Raw genomic sequence first — 19,236 nt, forward strand, 5'->3', positions numbered from 1 at the left:
AAGTAGCGCCACCAAGCAGCACTGATGCAGGCAGCGCTGTGGACTGCAGGCTGAGAAAATGCAAAGACAAGTTTGTCTCTGACTTAGTGATGTCTTCAGCAGCAAGGAGGCATCCCAAAGGAAACACTGTGTCTTCTTCCCCAAAGTGACACTTTGAAATCTGAACTCATCTGGTGAACCGTCATCATCAGTATCGGGAATAGAGGCTTGGAGGGTGATGCTTCACCTCTGTGGATGATTCGAGTGTCCTTTTAAAAGAGACCCCAGGGGCTGGAGATACTGCTCGGCCATTAAGCTGAGCATTTGCTGTTCTTCCAGGGCACTGGAGTTGGAGTCTCAGTCCTCACATTAGGATTGCCCAACTCCAGCCCCTGGGAACCAGTCACCTCTGGCTTTCTCAAGTACCTTCACTCATGTGTACACACACACACACACACACACACACACACACACACACACACACGTCCATATAATTAAAATAAAGTAATACTAAACTTTTTTTTTTTTTTTAAAGAGAAACCCCAGAGACAAAGCTCACTCCTTCCCCATTGAACACAGAGATGGCCACCTATGAATCAGAGGCCCATTCTTGGCAGAATCAAATCCCCCAACCCCAGAACTGGGAGAAACCAGGATCTGTTGTACAGGCCTCACAGTCTAAGGGAGTTTGTTTTTAACAGCCAAGGACAAAGAACAAACCCACAGCTGGTAAAAAGAACCAAGCATATCAGACATCACGCAGACAACCCAAGGGGGAAGTGACACCTCCACATAACTTCGCACAGAATTCTGAGCGGCCGGCGGCCAGCCATTTGCTGAGGACACCTGGTCATGTTCAGCATTCTTGGCAATGGTCGGCGAGCCCGGCCTGCAATGGAGGTGTCTGGTCATAAGCCAGAGAGTTGGCAAGCCCCTGAGATCAAAAGGCGAGAGGTCCGTTTTGGTCCCAGGAAATGTCTGGCATCTCTCTTCTGGAGGAGACCGATCTCTACCAATCCCCTTTCCTGGAAGTGGGCGACACAGTATGGAGTGACCTGGATGGACGTGGAAGCAGACTTCGTGAATGCGCCTGCCAGCTCAGCCAGCTCTACCACTTGCCGGTTGAACAGTCCATCCCATCTCTTTATGTTCCTCGGTCCCATTCTTCCTGTTTGAAGTGAAAGAACGGAGGTACCCACTGCGCCATCATACTGAGGCTTGCAGTAATAATCTAATATCCACTCTGTTCCTGTTCCACATACGGGGGGGCCCCTCAGTCAGGTGCTTTTCCATGTTTTTCATGTAGAAAACTGCAAACTTCCAACGTAACACAAGTGTCTCCTAAAGGTGTTACATACATTCGGAAGGCGTGAGGACCGGGGTGGGATCGAGCTATCGCTGACTGGCCGTGGCTGTGCTCTCGTGGAGTGTGCACAGTGGCCACAGTGACCGAGCCTAGTGTGAATGGGCTAGCCACAGATCTTTGAAAACTTGATTATGGCACCAGAGCTCCAAGTTATTATCTGCTAAGCATCCTGGAACTGGTGGGTAAGGCTGAGCCATTGTTCCAAAAGGGACTACAGAGGCGCCTGTTGGGGAGAGAGGCCCCTCACAGCTTTGCTCTCTGTTGGTGGTAGCCATTTCCCCTCCCACTCGCCTCTAGAACTGCAAAGACCGGATGGAGTTGTGAGTGGTCGGCGCAGTAGTGGCTTCCCCACTTTATGTACCTCTCCAAGTCTTCCTGCCCTGGTAGCCCACCCCCACTGCCAGATTGGGTCTTCTCTCCCAGAGAGAGCGCTGAATCGCCCCCGTGGCAGGGTGGGGGCTGGGTGGAGGACCAGCGGGGGATGGGTGAGAAGCCAAGAGCAGAAAAAGAAGGGAGGAGGGGGGAGGAGCTGGAGGCAGAGGGAACAGCAGATTGTGCAGAGCCAATGAGAGCAGCAGGACGAGGTGGTACCAAATTCCCATCGGCCAATGACTAGCCAGAGTTTACGAAAGCCTCATTAGCATCGCCCCCCTCCGCCTGGCTAGGGATGGGACAATGCGGTGTTGGTGTCTGCAGTATTCTGACTCCTGGACACCGGTGGCTGCAAGTTGCGCTTTTGGCGTCCTCTCATTTTTCTATCCTTATCTCCGTCCGCGGCTGCCTCGGCCAGCCAGTTTTTGATTTTTTATCTGTTCCTTGATCGATACAACGAACCTAAGGACATACAGAACATTAATACCCAACTGCCAGCTCTGGCCCAGGGCTCGTACTGTGCAGCGGGCTGGCTGCAGAAACTTAAGTCATAGCACCCTTTGTCGCTGAGGTCTGAAGGTCTCTGCACGTTCTCATCCCTGGGAACGTGACCCCAGCATCCGACGCCAAGATGCCGGCTCACATACTGCAAGAGGTGAGCTCCCCCCCCCCGATGGCCCCTCCCTCTCAGGTTGGCGGGTGCAGATTGGACTTCTAGGTGGGTGGCTGTTGAGGGTTGGAGAGAGTTCAGAGCAGCTGGGAGCTTTTAGCCATCATTTCCGAGTTGCTCAACCTTGATTGATTGTTTCTGGACCGGGTGATAACCGGGTTTTTACTCAGTACAGTTGATTCCCCCAACTTGTGTTTCTTAAAGTAAAACCTGACCTTTTCTCGATATGCGCAGTTTTTCCTTTGTGAGTTGCGAAGGGCGCTGCTAATAAAACATCTCTCCTGCCCCTTCATCATAAGGTTTATTCCCCACGGCCTGCACATTTCAGTGTCCCATTTCGTGGTGCACCCCCACCCCCCAAGCCATGCAACCTTGGCACTGGGTAAGACCTCTATTGCACCCTTCCCGCAGTTACATTAGAGGGAAGTACCCCCTGCTGCCCCCACGCGTCTGCAGCCCTAATTCTCCACCCCCTCTCGTTGCAGATCTCTGGCTCTTACTCGGCCACCACCACAATCACAGCGCCACCTTCTGGGGGACAGCAGAATGGAGGAGAGAAGTTTGAAAAGAATCCTCACCTCTGGGGAGCAGATGTTCGCCCTGAAATTAAAGATGACCTATACGACCCCAGCTACCAGGATGAGGAGGGGCCCCCGCCCAAGCTGGAGTACGTCTGGAGGAACATCATCCTCATGGCCCTGCTGCACATTGGAGCCCTGTACGGGATCACACTGGTCCCCTCCTGCAAGGTCTACACCTGCCTCTTTGGTGAGCAGCTCCCCTTGTCTTGGGCCAGTGCCTCGGGTTTCTCCTTGCTCTTAAAGAGGTGGCCTCTGACCCAAGGCGTGGCCCTTTCTTTTTGGTTCTTGTTGGAGCAACTGGGCTGGGAAAAGAGCCTCGAATGGGGGAGACCTGAGTCTTGAGAATCTCTTAACATTGATGCTGAGGTCTCTGAGCAAGCTTTTCTGTATGAGTCACTTGATGGCACCTGGCCCAGCCTCAGAGACATTAGAGGCAAGAGCTAGATCACAGGCCTCGTGGGTGACCTGTTGAGTTCAGTGAGGGGACAAAGCCATGGGGTGGAGTTTAGGGGGAAGAGAATAGAGGGGGTTAGAAGCTCAACCATTGGACCTTCCTTGCCTGGCTAGACTAGGCTGGTTTGCCTGGAGGAAGATGAAGCAGGCTCCTGTATATCCAGATTCAAAGGTGTATGGCACCGCTGTTCGGCACAAGCTAGTCAACAAACCATTCTTAGAATAAAATAAGGTTGCAGAGGGGTTTTGCCTTCTATTCAGCTTGCGGCCCCTCTTTCCCTGTGTCCACATAGTGCTGTGGCACCTTTCTCTCAAACACCACACCCAACATATACCTCCTGGGCAGGAGGAGCGCCTGGAGCAGCCCCATCCTGACTATTGTGATGAGTGTGCACTTGTGTCACTGACCTGACTAACTCAACTCCTGGGGGTGGGGGAGCCATGTGTAGAGCTTGGTAGCAATGCTGCCCCCTAGCTGCACACACGTGGGTGATTTATCAACTGCACCTTGAACCAGGAAGGAGGGACTAGAGGTCTGTAGTCTAGGGCCTCTTGCTGCTCTCAGAGAGGTCAACAGCAGGGGGTGGTCTTTAGAACAGTCGGAGGTTTTTCTGGAACAGTATCTGAGTGTAGGTACCAATGGCAGGTCTCTTGGAGGATGGCGTGTAGAACGGCTAATCGTCCGATTGTTAGCTACCTCAGTCCTCCTAGGTCCTACAAGTGGTGAGATAGGATCCTTGAGAGTTTTCCAGGTAACAAACTTTCCCCCCAAGACAAGGCTTCTCTGTGTAGCCCTGGCTGTTCTGAAACTGGGTCTGTAGACCAGGCTGGCCTCCAACTCCTTCAAGATCCGCCTGCCTCCACTTCCTGAGTGCTGGGATTAAAGGCGTTTGCCGCCACCACCTGGCTCCCAACTCATCGTCTTCACAACACACCTTCAGCAAGAGTAGGGATGGAATCCTTTAGATTAGTTTCACGCCCTGCCAGCCTTTTTCCTGGCTTGGCTGTTTTAAGAATCTTTTGTACCTTTGTGATTCTGTAACCCCAGAACTGAATTTGACAGCACTGAGAGAGTTTTCAAAGCTCCCCCCAGCCTGTTTCTGAAATTAAAGCTATGCTATGATTCCTATCCACCATCATGAATGCTTTGGGAGACAGGGTAGGGATCTGAGTTGGACTGAGAGGCAGACTGAAGAGGCTGCCTAGGTTTGTGTGTCCTGTGTGGTTGCACACGCACATGCTGCCCCCCTGCAACACACACACACACACACACACACACACACACCTGTGTTTATGGATCCAATCTGCCTGGGTCATCTGCAGCATGAAACAAGTAGGGGTATTCCTTTGCTGCTCAGCTAAGGGCTTCTGCTCTGCGCAAATCCACCCCGTGATACAGGGCTCTGGCTACCTGAGATTTTTCCAGACATAGGTATGAAGGCCTTTCATCTCATGGTTGCTCTCCCGGGATCTCGTAGGAGGGACGGGAGTTGGGAAGGAGGGAGAGAGTGTTCTCAGGAAACATCTTATCTGACTGCAGAAGGACACAGTTAGTACAATGTGAGGCGTTTCCAGTAGCAACTAAGTTCTGTAGCCTGTGAAGGTCCTTTGTTTCTTGGTGTTTTCTTGGGAGGCAGCCAGTATTAGCCATTCTACCAAGGCCCCTGTTCCCCAGTTCTGCTAATGGGTGCGGGGGTTGAGGGGAGGGATCGAATGGGCAGACCGCTCTCCTTCCCAGAGAGATCTCACGACTGGCACTTTCTGAGCTCTTTCTGCTTCAGGGACAGTGAAGCAGTGTCCTTCTGCCAGCTTTGAGCATCTAACATTCAGGGTGAGAGTCTGGATAGACAGGACCATGACCAGGGAGAGACACGGGAACGGGCACACAGATCCTGGGGGCTGGTTAGGACTGAAACAAGGCAAGGCGGATGGAAAACCCACCTTTAACAGTAGATGAACGACCTTTCCAGAATGTGTTTCAAGAGACATACTTGGTACTGATAGAACTCACCTTGTTCAAGGTGTGTGGAGAATAGGAGAGTATCAGTGTCCTTGGTAATGTTCAAGCCACTACGCAAATCTGACTTCCGTTTTACTGCTACAGTATTGAAACGCTTTGTCTACCTCTGCTAAAGCCTTGTGTATAGTTAGCTACTCGGGCTGCCACTACTTGTCCCCTCCAATTAGCCGTTGTCCACTGTTCTGGCCGGTGCTTCAGAATGGCCCTTGGGATGCGTTCTGGGCTGAGGAAATGCAGTTTTCTGGCCAGAAATCTTTAGAGGGCTGGTAGAGGTCAAAGAAGATCGGCCCTGGGATGAAACCCAGTGATACCCAGACTCGTGATGACCAGTGGCACGTATGACAATTCACAGACTAATGCATCCCAGGGCTGCAGGGAAAACCGGGCCTTTACCCAAAGGCTAACCGAGAAGCTGACTAGTGCCAGGAAACTGTCCTGGGCATCTTGTCCCTTACGGATCTGGCCTGTTGGTGACACCCCAACTTTCCTGTCCTACAGCATATTTGTACTACGTAATCAGCGCCCTGGGCATCACAGCCGGGGCTCATCGCCTGTGGAGCCACAGGACTTACAAGGCTCGGCTGCCCCTGAGGCTCTTCCTCATCATCGCCAACACCATGGCGTTCCAGGTAAGAGGCTGCTGCTGTGGCGGTGTCTCCACCCAGTGGAGGGCAGTTAGGGATCTGGATACTTTACTAGTTCAGCCATTATTCTTTCTAGTCCCTTGAGGCCTCCTAGAGTGCAGACTCGAGTGCTGAAGTCCGTTTTCGATTGTCACGTGTGAAGGGGAATAAGAAAGGGTCCTTATGTGCTGGGTCAGTTTTCATTTCAGGGTCCCAGTAGTATCACACCATGGCAGTTGGGGGTCTTTAGCATAAAGGACACAAGAGCTGGCTACTAGGCTGGAGAGATGCCTCAGTGGTTAACAGCATTGACTGCTCTTCCAGAGGTCCTGAGTTCAAATTCCAGCAACCACATGGTGGCTCACTTCCATCTGTAATGAGATCTGATGCCCTCTTCTGGTGTGTCTGAAGACATCGACAGTGTACTTACATATAAATAAATAAATCTTTAAAACAAAACAAAACAAAACAAACAAACAAACAAAAAAACCAAACCAAGAGCTGGGTACTGACTGGTTTCCTAGACCGTAAGGGAACAATTCACTTTAAGGTAACTGTCTTACACTACACCACAGTGGGACAGACGCACAGGTGTCATAGACCCTGGGGTTCTTTTAAGTCCTCACACCAGATTGAGGAAGAGGTCACTGTTGTTACTACTCCTGGACAGATGAGGAGACACACCTAGAGATTGGTGTAAGACTGTGGTGGGAAGAATAGTCAAGCCGCAAGCTCACAGAAGAGGAAAGATAGAGACTTGGTAGAGGACCCTCGAGGCTCCAAAGATCTAAGGACACTGGATAGCCGCTGGTGGGTTTAACTTGCAGCAAGAGGAAACTAGGAAATCAAATTAGTCCCCTCTGCCTTGTCAAGATTTGAGGTGGTCACCAGGTTTGCCTGACCGTCTCTGTCATGGCAACTTCACCTTTCAAAGATTCCTAGTGTTCTTGGCGGGGGAAGGGTGAGGTGTGGAGGAGGAGACGGTGGTGTGTTCTTGCGGTACGGAGGGCACAGACAGGCCCGGAGGTCCTTTGGAGATGTGCCCACGCTCGGGAGTTACATGCTGGCCTTGATACTGGGCAGAACGGGCGGCCACTTGGTGAAGGTGTTAGGATGGGTTTCTCCACTGTTTCTACAGAGGAGTACCTAGCAGCCAGGCCCCTTGCCTTGTAACTAACTCTCTTACCATAGGATAAAGTGGTCTAAGTGCACCCTGTCCCACAGTCACTGGTTGGAGAGCTGCTATGTGGGTCATCAGAATGGCTCGTTGGGTAAAGGTGCTTTCTGTGCAAGGCTGACAAGTTAGTTCTTGGGCTATGGAAGGGGAGAGCTGATTCCTGAAAGTTGTCCTCTGACCACACATGGGCCATGGCACATAGGCACCTATACCCACACTTGTACAATTAAAAAGATTCATTCTCTTGCTAATGAAACGTGAGGACTGTGACTTACCCCACACTTGCTTTCCTATAACCTCAGGGTGTGACCGTACTGTTCCTCCGCTTCGGGACCTTAAATTGCTTTTTCTATGTGTGCCCCTCACCTCCACCCTGTGCGTATTCTTGAGTCAGAGTCTTGAGGACTTTGTGAGTCGGGCTGAGAGTCCAGTCCTTTGCAGATGTCTAGGTCCTTGCAGGCTCCTTGGAGGACATCTCTTCTCAACACTGGGTTCCTCTCTCCTGTTTCCAGAACGATGTGTACGAATGGGCCCGGGATCACCGCGCCCACCACAAGTTCTCAGAGACACATGCCGACCCTCACAATTCCCGCCGTGGCTTTTTCTTCTCTCACGTGGGTTGGCTGCTTGTGCGCAAACACCCGGCCGTCAAAGAGAAGGGCGGAAAGCTGGACATGTCTGACCTAAAAGCTGAGAAGCTGGTGATGTTCCAGAGGAGGTGAGTGGGGAGGGGTGGAGGCTGAGGATGGGAGCCCTGGGGATGCGCCAGTTTGCACCGTGTGCATCTGCCATTAAGAATTACAAAGACAAAGCCGCGGCTTACCGTGTCCACATGTTCAGATCAATTTTAAAACTTATTTTTAACATCCTGTAGGCCACAGAGATAAACCGATGTGTGTTATCTTATTGGAACCAATTAATTGCAAAACAAAACAGCCCTGTTCCTTGTCCTAGGTGAGGAGAGACAGAACTGAGTGTAATAGAGACCTTATCTTGAAGGACTAAGTGACCTACTACAAGGGGGCTGATAAGTCAAGTGGCCTGACAGTCACCAAGCAAGTCAGGATTGGTCTTAACCCAAGATACAAAGAGCAGGGAGCAGGCTTAGAAGGAAGTGGTGTTGAAGCTGCAGCTGCATGGAGACAGCAAGAGTGTGCCGGGGAGAGGCTGTCAGACAGTGTGGTGAGCTAAGAGTGTTCAGGGTGCAGCCCTCTGCTTGAATTCCCAGGTGTGTGAGAGAGAAAAAGAGCGATGAAGACATCGCCAACGTCCTTCCTACGGACTCCTCCATGCAGACTTAGGTAGTTGAGTTAGCAACTGAATTACTGAAGGGTTCTCTAGCAGCGTGAAGCAGAAGTGTTGCCCACTCTTGGGAAGGGCACGAGTGAGATGGTAGGAAAGACCGAAGCCGAGAAAACAAAGAGTTAGGTGCAGGGAACGTCTAGGATGTGAGAGGAAGATGTGACTCCTGAAGGACACGGGGATTCAGTTCCCTTGGAGTATCTATGGCCTTGTATACCTGAGGGAGAGGGATAGTGTTATGGTCTGGTCAGAGGCCTACCGTTGGGGGTCTGGGGTGGCACAGAGCTAAGAATGCTGGTAGCAGGAAATGGAGATATAACACCTCCATTTTGTGAAGATTTCTAGTGGTTATGAAAGAAACACAAAGGCAGGGGCTGGAGAGATGGCTCAGTGGTTAAGAGCACTGAGTGCTCTTCCAGAGGTCCTGAGTTCAATCCCCAGCAACCACATGGTGGCTCACGACCATCTGTAATGGGATCTGACTGCAGCAGTGTGCTCACATATATAAAATAAATAAACCTTTTAAAGAAAAGAGAAAGAAAGATAGACAGACAGACAAAGGTAAGCCAGGAAGCAAAGGGGCTAATAGGGTCAGCTACCGCATCTGTATTGCCCCATCTAAACAGTGAGCTAACGGCGTTGGCTCTCTAATATTCCTCCACAGTTTTCTGGACTGGTTCCTTCTATTCTTTACTCATGGGACACGGGGACAATCAGCCCTGCCTGCAGGGAGTGGACAGCCCATGGGAGTGTGAGGATCCTCTCTCCATGAAGTCTAAAATGTGCTGTGTTGTCGTTGTAGGTATTACAAGCCCGGCCTCCTGCTCATGTGCTTCATCCTGCCCACGCTGGTGCCCTGGTACTGCTGGGGTGAGACGTTTGTAAACAGCCTGTGCGTCAGCACCTTCTTACGGTACGCCGTGGTGCTCAACGCCACCTGGCTGGTGAACAGCGCCGCCCACCTCTATGGATATCGCCCCTATGACAAGAACATCAGCTCTCGGGAGAACATCCTGGTGTCGATGGGAGCTGTGGGTAAGTCCCCAGCAGGACCGCATCTGGCGGCTTGCTGCTAGACATACTTGACCAGGAGCCAGAGGAGTTTCGATGAGAAGATTTTTTTGATATTTCCCACTCTGAGACTTGGGGAAGTGGGGATGGTCATTTTTATGGGGGAATCCTTTTGAGAGGCCATTACTTCTCTGGAAAGGGTGCGGATGTATCTATAATGGACCCTTTCGAGTTCCTCCGTTTCCTGATTACCTCTGGCAGGTCTCGCTCAGGGCAGGGGGAGTCAGAAATAGAAATGTAGGGTCATCTCCATGAATGCAAACCTCTCGTTTATTTAGCCACGCTGTCTAAAAAGGTAAAGTTAAAATTCAGTGAGATTCATTCCAAGTACGTATGCGGGTAGCATTCTTATCTCTCTAGAGTACTCTCACCCGGCCACCTTCTTCCAGCTTATCCTTTGCTTTTCTGATTTCTCCCAGTCCTACCGGATCACTTGATCGTAATTGGTTGGATCTAAGGTATAAATCCAGTCCTGGTTGTCAGGACGAATGCCCGTGTGTGCCTCTGCTACATGCGCCCACATCATTTTCCTTTTTGAGAACAGAGGCCTCAAATTTTCCCTATGCAGACCTATGGCATAAGAGCTGTGGTCATCCAACAACACTGCTCAGATTGGTGCTTGTATATCTTGGTACAACACTCAATAACTTAGCCACTTGGGATGGATGGAGATACACACACACATACACACACACACACACACACACACACACATTAATTTATTATGTAAGTACACTGTGGCTGTCTTCAGACACACCAGAAGAGGGCATCAGATCCCATTACAGATGGTTGTGAGCCACCGTGTGGTTGCTGGGAACTGAACTCAGGACCTCTGGAAGAGCAGTCAGTGCTCTTAACCACTGAGCCATCTCTCCAGCCCCCACTTTGGATATTATTAAAAGCACCTTTTCTGGGTTGGCATGAAGGTTCAGCAGGTAAACCTGACCAAACCTGACCAGCTTCCTTTTGATCCCCGAGACCCACATAGTGGAAGGAGAAAACTGATTCCTGCATGCTACGGCACACATGTGCACGTGCATAAACTCATACAAATATTAAAAAATACATTTAAAAATATCTTCTTTATAGCTTAGATATGTCTTTTCCAGAGCCCCACAACAGGTCATGTTCTTTAATTTACGTTTGAAATAAATTACCCATACGCTACAGGACTGCTATGATCTTCACAGAAATGGGATAATTCGGACAAGATGTATAGATCCCAGAGTGATGCCTTTTGGTGGTGCCTGTCTGTTTGTTCAGAGTAAAAGAAACTGGGTTTAGCCATTCCCTCACCTGCAGTCCTGACTCTCCAAAGTCTGGGGAGCCCTCTGGGTAAGAGGTGTGCAGAGGAGGAAGCCACAATCGCTGAGCCCCTAACTCCTCTCCTTGCTTCTGTTGCAGGTGAGGGCTTCCACAACTACCATCACTCCTTCCCCTACGACTACTCTGCCAGTGAGTACCGCTGGCACATCAACTTCACCACGTTCTTCATCGACTGCATGGCTGCCCTGGGCCTGGCTTACGACCGGAAGAGGGTGTCCAAGGCTGCTGTCTTAGCCAGGATTAAGAGAACTGGGGACGAGAGCTGCAAGAGTGGCTGAGTTCGGGGTCTTCCAGTTCCTGTTCCAAGAGCCGGCTTGGCAGAGGCTTACTGTTCTGTTAATTAACTACTGCGTATTGCTACCCAGATGCTAAAATGATGAAGTTAACCCATTCTGGTACAGTATTGTAAAACGGACAAATATTGGAAGTCAACAGCTCTACCTTTTGATGCTAAGCTGATCTCCCCTTCTGTCTTCTTTTCCCGTTGTCTTTTTCTTTGCTTTGTCCCCGATGACCTCACCCCTCATTGCCTCCCCCAAGCCAGCAGCCACTCTGCTGTAGTTCAGAGTTCACCTTCCAGAGCGTACCAGCTTTCCAAGGGTCTACAGTAAAGGTTCACACCCCAGCCCCAACTTAACGTTGCTCCGAGTTACAGATAGAAGAAAAATCTTGAGAAATTTCTCCTGTTATTTTAGTCCAGACTTTGCCAGATGGAATGGGGAAAAAAAATAGTTTTATTTGGCAGAGAGCTTGCAAAGTGGGTAAATCTTTAGGGGCCAAATTCAACACGGGGGCTGTGATTCATCAAAATTGTGGGAGAGGGGGATCTCCTGTGATCAGGCTCCGCTCCGTCTGGCCGAGGTGCTGGAGTCTCTTGACACAGTGCGCCTCCTCTCCTAATTCTGATTGGGTGACAGCCGTGGAACTTTGTGACACTAAAATATGGTAACACATCAGTATCTCAGTGTACTTTAGGCTAAAGATTTAAAAAAATAGAGAAGTGAAAAACAATTTGTAGGAAAAGTGGTCTTTCCTAAAATAAGATTTTCTTTTCCTTTCATAACAAGGACCTGGGGCCAGGCGTGGTGGCACGCGCCTCAAAACACTTGAGAGGAGAGGGGCAGGTGGGTCTCTGAGTTCGAAGCCAGCCAGGGCTAGATAGTGAGGCCTTGTCTCAAATAGAAAAGCCAACAATTAGCAGGACACACGGAGCCAGGGGTCCTCTCGCGAGGCGTGTCTGGAATCCATGAGGGCGGTCGCTCGTGGTTTTGAGCGTCCTGTGAGCTGCACCCCCAGACTCTTGTAATTCCTGTTCTTCCGTCTTTCGGATGTAGGTTGCTCCCACAAATTCAGGATATCTGTGGCGTTTCCATGCATCCCACAGTGGAAGGAGTGTAAGACTTGAGCTTGAGTCACAGCTAAAACCCAGAAGACACAAAGTCAGTCTGTCCTGGGTCCTACAAACACTCAACGAGTGCCTCCCTCTGGAAAAGATGGTGAACACCTTCCTTCTACTGTTGGGCAGTGGACAGGGAAGTTGGAGGTCGCTGTAGGCAGCTCCAAGGTTTCTAGGGGCACCTTGCCAGGGGACCTCACGGCTTTGGCGATCTCTAGTGGAGCAGGTTAGGTTTTAGCTCCTTTTGGTCCCGCTGCGCTTTGTGGAAAGGCTTTTCCCTGGGCTATTGCCTCATTCCTCACTAGCTCTGTGACCAGGTAGGACTCTGGGATACGTGGCTGAAAGCTCTTCGCTCTACCACATCTGCCTCTCTTCCCCTACCCATTTTTTTTGTGTTTCCGGGGTGTTATTTTTGTGGTGGTTGTTTTGTTTTATTTCTTCTTTCCTCTTTGACGTTTAGTCTTGCTCTAGGCAGAAGCGTCCTGGATATTTACGGGCAGTAAAGATGTCCAGTCCCAGCAGCTTCCTCCTGCAGAGATACAACCTCTATCCGCAGTAGGTAGAGAAGGCTATCCCTTTCCGGTGGCTTTCGGATTCTCCACCTCTATCCCTCCCAGGCTTCTGATACTCTTTAAACTTTAAAGGAAATGTTTGGCCGACTTTCTAGAAACATCCCTGGCTCAGAGAGGCTCTCTGTCTCCTCGGTTGTTCTAAAACAAATGGTCTGGGTGGTGGTGTGGGTGCTGGCGCAAGACTCGATTCCTCTGAGTTAGGGCAGAGCATGCTCCCTGCACTCAGCAAAGCCTCTCGGGCTGATCAGTGCTCCTGGGTGATGCTGTGGTGCTTTTAGGAGGAAGACATTGTTGGCTGGCTGGAAAGCACGACAGTTAAGGTTGTGTTCTTAAGTGCCTCAGTTTGAAAGCTTTGGCTAGGGTAGGAGATCTGAGATGCCGTGAGTGAACTTTGCAGAAGAGATTTTGTGCAGCAACGCAGAAGCCTGGCTGTGTTAAGATCGGCTGTACAGGATAGCGAATGCCGTGGTTGGAGGGCACCGTCTTCCCGTGTTAGTTAAATAGAGAGGCTTTAGGACGTCTCTGCGCCCACTTGAAGGTAGCCTTATCCTTTAGCTGTTCGCTAAAATAGAATCCTTGAGAGATGACAATATATGTGCTGGCCTGTCGCCCTATTCCTTGGAGAGGCCTTTTGAATGGTTTTAGTTCCGCTGGTTATCCGGTGCCCACTTAATCAAATGTGAAAAATAAAAGCAGCTCTCTTCTTAGCCTGCCCCGTGGATCTGAGGACCCCGTTAGATACAGCTGTCGGTAAGGGTGTACCAGCTCACTAAGAAACACTACTGTCAAGATTTTAAAGCTCAGACCAAGTGACACGTTAATAAGAAACTAAGATCTGATTGAGTTTTCTAACAGTCCTTGCCTCGTGGACACGCTAAAATTCGACTTGGGTGCCTTACCTCTTTTCTAACTAGTGTTACTGATGGGCCTGCACTCCCTTCCTCTGTGGATTCCTTAGAACCAGAGAGCCCGTAAGTGTGACAGGCTCAAAACTGGCCTGGCTGGAGGGTTAGGTGGACTTTGATCTGCAGTGTTCCCTCTGGGGTCTTCGTTTGGGGAATATTTCTTGGGGCTGTTTTGCTGAAGTGCCCGTAGCTGATGGATGGTGGAAGTAATTTGAACGTACGCGATTTGTAGGTTTTGTTATTTGTTTTAAGATTTAAAGGCTGGTTGTAGCATTTAAAGTGAAAGCTTTTTCTTCCTGGTTTGCTAGTGTTCTGCGTGTCTTCTTTAGTTGAAATAGGTTAGTGGAGAAGTTAAGAAAGCGGTGGCCGTGTTACGCTGGTGGTGAAGGCCAGGGCCGCCTACAAACTCTCAGTTTTGTTTTGTTTTGTTTTTTATAACAGTCCCACTCTGACAATAATGAGTTCACTCCTTGGATAAGGTTGTTAATGAGGGAAGAGCCCTCCGGACCTAATCAGCTCTTACTGGACCCAGCTGTCAACACTGTTGCATTGGGGATTAAGTTTCCAGCCCGTGAATCATGGGACAGACTCAAACCGTAGCACTGGGCATGTCGCCTAACAATATAATGTGACTCAGTATTCTGTGAGACATGGGATAATATTCCTGACCTACCTCCACGGGTAGGTGCGAGCATGAGCAAATGCTCTTTATAAAACATTTGGGATCCTCAGCAGAGGAGTATTTAAGTCCTGCACATTTTTATAGTAACCGTCCACCATGGACTTGACACGTGCCTATGTCCCAGATGACATTGTTAATCTACATCATTCTTCTCAGAGGTTGAATGGATGCGTTAGATATTGTATACTCGTTGCTATGGAAACATGCAGGACTCCTTTTCCTTCCTTGGGTGGGATTTTTTTTTCCTTTATTATGTGCAACAGTAGCTATTTGTAATCTAATAATTTTCATTAATACCAACTCTGAAAGTATTTCTACTCATCTGAGGTTGTGTTTGTTCATAATAAAATGAAATGGATCTGACTGCAGAATGTCTCACAGTGTTTTGGATTGCTGGGGGTGGTGGAGGAACTCAACTTTAATCCCAGCAGTAGGGAGGCAGAGGCAGGCGGATCTCTTTGAGTTGAAGGCTAGCCTAGTTTACAGAGTGAGTCTCAGGACAGCCAGGGCTACACAGAGAAAATTTTAGAAATTTTAAAAAAAAAAAAAAAAGAAAGAAAAAAGAATTTAGAAGTCATGAAGATTGAGTCATACCCCCGTGGCCTTCCCTGCCTTTCTTAGGTGTTATTTGAGGTTCATTTCCAAGGTTAGGAAATCAGCTGATATTAAACCAGAAACATCATCAGCTGGGCCTTGACTTGGAAAATGCCAGGTATCTGAGTAGCTCATGGCCAAACGCGCCCAGCCAACACAGAGTCTGAGAGCAGACCTTTCCTTGAAGCTCAGGATGGGCAGCCCAGTTCGTTCTAGTCTCAGGAGCACCCTGTCTGTAGGGAACAGGGTAGCCTCTGAAAGTGCTGATGCCGAGGAAAGTAAGCCATCCAGGGAGGGCGTCACGATCACAAGATGGGGGCAGCAGAGCGTGGTTTCCCTCATGTTTTTCCCCTCAGCCTGTTCTGCTTCCTCCCAGGCTACTTAACGTTCAAAATGGGAGCACACAGATTATGGAAGACTGGGCTCCCAAGAGTACACAGGGTGATTGCCTCCAGTTCACCACAATTCCTGAGTCTGTTTTCACCTAAGACGTCCGTTCTAAAGGACTCTTGCAAGGCCATGGTGCAGGCCTGTAATTCTAGCTACTTGAGATGGTGAGGGAGGAGGATCTTACCGTTCAAGGCCTGCTGGGCAACCTAGTGAGATTGCCTCAAGATTTAAAGAAGTAAAGGGGACAGCCAGGAGGCCTGGTGGTGGTGATGTCTAGCATGAAGGAGGCCCTGAGTCAATGAAGGTGTTTTCCCTAACAACTCTATAGCTCTCGGTAATTTTGAATACCCCAGTCAGGCACTGTATGCTGATTCTTTGCCAACTCTTGGGAGCCAGGCCAACAGTTGTTTCTCCTTGTTCAAGGTAAATAAACATCTCTAGAAGACAGCAATAAATTCTGTTGGGTTTTATCGTTGTTTTGGAGGCTAAAAGCAGGTTAAGGTCCTAGCAAAATTAAACCATGTCACAAAGGGGAAAGAAACAAAAGATACTGATGAAGACAAGTGAATTGGAATGCCAATGGCCACCAGTTTTTTCCTATAGAAAAACCAGGAAGTGCCCTCCAAGATGTCTACCGGGGCAGGAAAGGGGGAGGAAATAAAACCAAGGCACACGTGTAACTATTGGAGGCCAGAAATAGGCAAATTTACCTCCATAAACTAGCAATGAATAATTTAACAGTGACGTGGAACTGGATTGCCACAAGAGCTAAAGCAATGGGTGTCCTGCTCTGGAAGAGCCCCAGGATGCTGCACAGAAGTATGAAGTACCGGGTGGGCACAACTCTGATCCCAGCACTTGAGGTATGGGGATAACAGAGGGAGGTGGATCTCTCTGAGGCCAGCTTGATCTACATAGTGAGCACCGGGCCGGCCAAGGTGCACAGTGAAACTTTGTCCCAAGAAAAGTATCAAGTGCTATTGAAGGAAAATAAAAATAAGGAAGAGGAACATTATAGGTTGGAGGCCTTAATATTACGATGGTAAAGCTCCCAAAACAGCCCTGCCAGGTCAAGGCAATCCTTAGCTAGTGAATTTCCACTTAGGTGGACGAATAGATAAGATTGTAACATTCACGGAGAAATTCAAGAGACCCAGAATAGAGAAATGGAAAAAACAACAAAACCACACACACACAACGATGGATGAAATTTATTCTTTCAAACTTTCTTCAAAGGGCCATTAATAAAAGTATAAAGCCAGATCAGCCAGATCAAATGGAGTAGAAAATAGATCATTTTCAATTAAGTGTCTTTTTTATTTTCATTTTTTAAAAATTGTTTTCAGTGGAGTGATACTTGACAAGCATTCAGACAGCTCAACTGGTAAAGAGACTCTTCCGGCAGAGTTAAACAAGTGGAGATCCATGTGTTACTATTGTTGGCCCCACTATGTCATATCACATACAGCTGAACTCAAATATATTGTGTGAAACTAAAAATCTCTGAGGAGAGAACCCTGGTGTGCATTTCCCCTCCATTACATAGGATGGGTCAGGGCGATAATTTCTTGGATGTGACAATAGAAACGACAACCCTTTTAAGTATTATAAATTTGGTTTCATCAAAATTGAGGCTTCAGATCTTTAAGAGATAACATCGGGAAACTGAAAAGGTAGATGGGGATGGGTGACGGCCTAGTGCTTCAAGTCTATGAAATGCATGCCTTCATGTTGCTGTTAGCAGGACTGAGCCAAATCCTGCATGGAAGCAAAAGCTACACTACTGAGCTAGACCCACAGCAAAAGGACCCTTATGGGTCAACGACAAAAACGAAGACACAACAATAAGTAAATAATAACAGTAGATATCTGGTAGTAAGCATAAGGTATTTGAGTAGACGTTCATGAACCGAAGATCCACGGGTGAACGTTAAGGACGTGGAAAGGTACTTGGTGTTAGCAGCCCTCAATTCTACACCAAGCAGCATAACTCAAATACCTCATTTCCACTAAAATAGCTGTAATAAAAAATAAAAAGTATGTCTCAGTCAGGGTTTCTATTCTTGCACGAATATCATGACCAAGAAACGAGTTGGGGAAGAACAGGGTTATTTGGCTTACACTTCCGCATTGCTGTTCATCACCAAAGGAAGTCAGGACTGGAACCCAAGCAGGTCAGGAAGCAGGAGCTGATGCAGAGGCCATGGAGGAATGGTGCTTACTGGCTTGTTCCCCATGGCTTGCTCAGCTTGCTCTCTTATAGAACCTGAGACCACCAGCACAGGGATGGCAACCCCCTACCCCTCATCCCCCTACCCCCGTTGGTCACTAATTGAGAAAATGCCTTACGGCTGGGTCTCATGGAGGCATTTTCTCAAGGGAGGCTCCTTTCTCTGTGATAACTTCAGCTTGTGTCAAGTTGACACACAAAACCAGCCAGCACAAAATAAGTGTTGGGCTGGAGAGATGGCTCAGCGGTTAAGAGCATTGACTGCTCTTCCAGAGGTCCTGAGTTCAATTCCCAGCAACCACATGGTGGCTCACAACCATCTGTAATGGGATCTGATGCCCTCTTCTGGCGTGTCTGAAGGCAGTGACAGTGGACTCACATACATGAAATAATTTAAAAAAGAAGAAAAAAAAGTTAAGTGTTGCTGTTTCACTCATTGCTGATGTGAAGCAGGGATTGTCCATCTCCGGAAAGAAGATCAGCCTTCTCCCAGCCTGTTAACAGCATGCAGGTACAGACCACCACTTCTAGGCGTCCACCCAAAGGCTGTGGAAAGGTGCGTCCACACAGAAACCTGTACAGGAATGTCCATACCTGTATTGCATGACAATGCAAAGGCAGAAACAATCCAAACGTCCATCAGCACACGTGTGAACACAATGTGCTTTCTTTTTTTTTTAAACATTTATTCATTTATTATATATGAGTACACTGTAGCTGTCTTCAGACACACCAGAAGAGGGCATCAGATCTCATTACAGATGGTTGTGAGCCACCATGTGGTTGCTGGGAATTGAACTCAGGACCTCTGGAAGAGCAGTTGGTGCTCTTAACCACTGAGCCATCTCTCCAGACCCCACACGATGTGCTTTCATCCAGTGCAGTATTTCTCAGCTATAGGATGAAGGACAAGAAAGAGCATTTTTCCAACTCTGACGTAAGAGGGACTATTTCTATGAAGTGTCTGAAATAGGCACGTCCAGAGCCAGAAGGCAGACTGGTAGTTAGCGGGGTCAGAGAAGTATGGGAAGGAACGAGCCCTCTTTCATGGCAAATGACCAACATTTCCAGAAGTTACATGGTTAATTTTTGGTTTTTCAAGATAGGGTTTCTCCGTGTAGCCCTGTCTGTCCTGGAACTCTCTTCATAGAGAGTCTGGCCTCAAAGTCAGAGATCCACCTGCCTCTGCCTTGCCACAATGCCGGGCTTAGTAACCATGCATTTTTAAAGTGAGATTTTATGGTTTACGGACCACGTCTAATAGCAAACGTTAAATGAGAAGAGCACTTCGTGTTGTAATGTTTTTAGTCCTAAGAAAGGCTGAGGTTGGATTGCAAAAGTACCAAGACAGCACCGGCAAAATTCAAGTCTTTGATCGAAGTGATGTGGTTTCTGGACTTCAAACAAACAAACAAACAAACAAACAAACAAAGACTAAGCAGGTGACAATAATGTAGCCTGTGAGATGATAATCTGGCCCCATCAAATTACAGCGGTCAGGGAAAGCCAGATCCCGTCTTCTATATA

General features: G+C 48.6%; 1 protein-coding gene across 2 annotated transcripts in view; it reads left to right on the plus strand.

The window, feature by feature from the left end:
• Nucleotides 1–1,898: 1,898 nt before the first annotated feature.
• LOC116891210 (acyl-CoA desaturase 2) overlaps nucleotides 1,899–19,236 on the plus strand; it is a 46,156-nt gene continuing 28,818 nt past the window's right edge. The window contains exons 1-6 of one of the 2 annotated variants that reach the window (XM_032892044.1): nucleotides 1,899–2,372; nucleotides 2,873–3,155; nucleotides 5,940–6,070; nucleotides 7,754–7,959; nucleotides 9,346–9,578; nucleotides 11,019–14,863. In XM_032892044.1, coding sequence (XP_032747935.1) covers nucleotides 2,349–2,372; nucleotides 2,873–3,155; nucleotides 5,940–6,070; nucleotides 7,754–7,959; nucleotides 9,346–9,578; nucleotides 11,019–11,218 — 1,077 coding nt within the window. In that variant the 5' untranslated portion in view covers nucleotides 1,899–2,348 and the 3' untranslated portion in view covers nucleotides 11,219–14,863. Of the gene's footprint in view, nucleotides 2,373–2,872; nucleotides 3,156–5,939; nucleotides 6,071–7,753; nucleotides 7,960–9,345; nucleotides 9,579–11,018; nucleotides 14,864–19,236 lie in introns of those variants that run through there. The other variant, XM_032892042.1, reaches the window with a different exon arrangement.

The sequence above is a fragment of the Rattus rattus genome, chromosome 2 (assembly GCF_011064425.1).
Source record: "Rattus rattus isolate New Zealand chromosome 2, Rrattus_CSIRO_v1, whole genome shotgun sequence".
In the NCBI taxonomy this organism is placed as follows: Eukaryota; Metazoa; Chordata; class Mammalia; order Rodentia; family Muridae; genus Rattus; species Rattus rattus.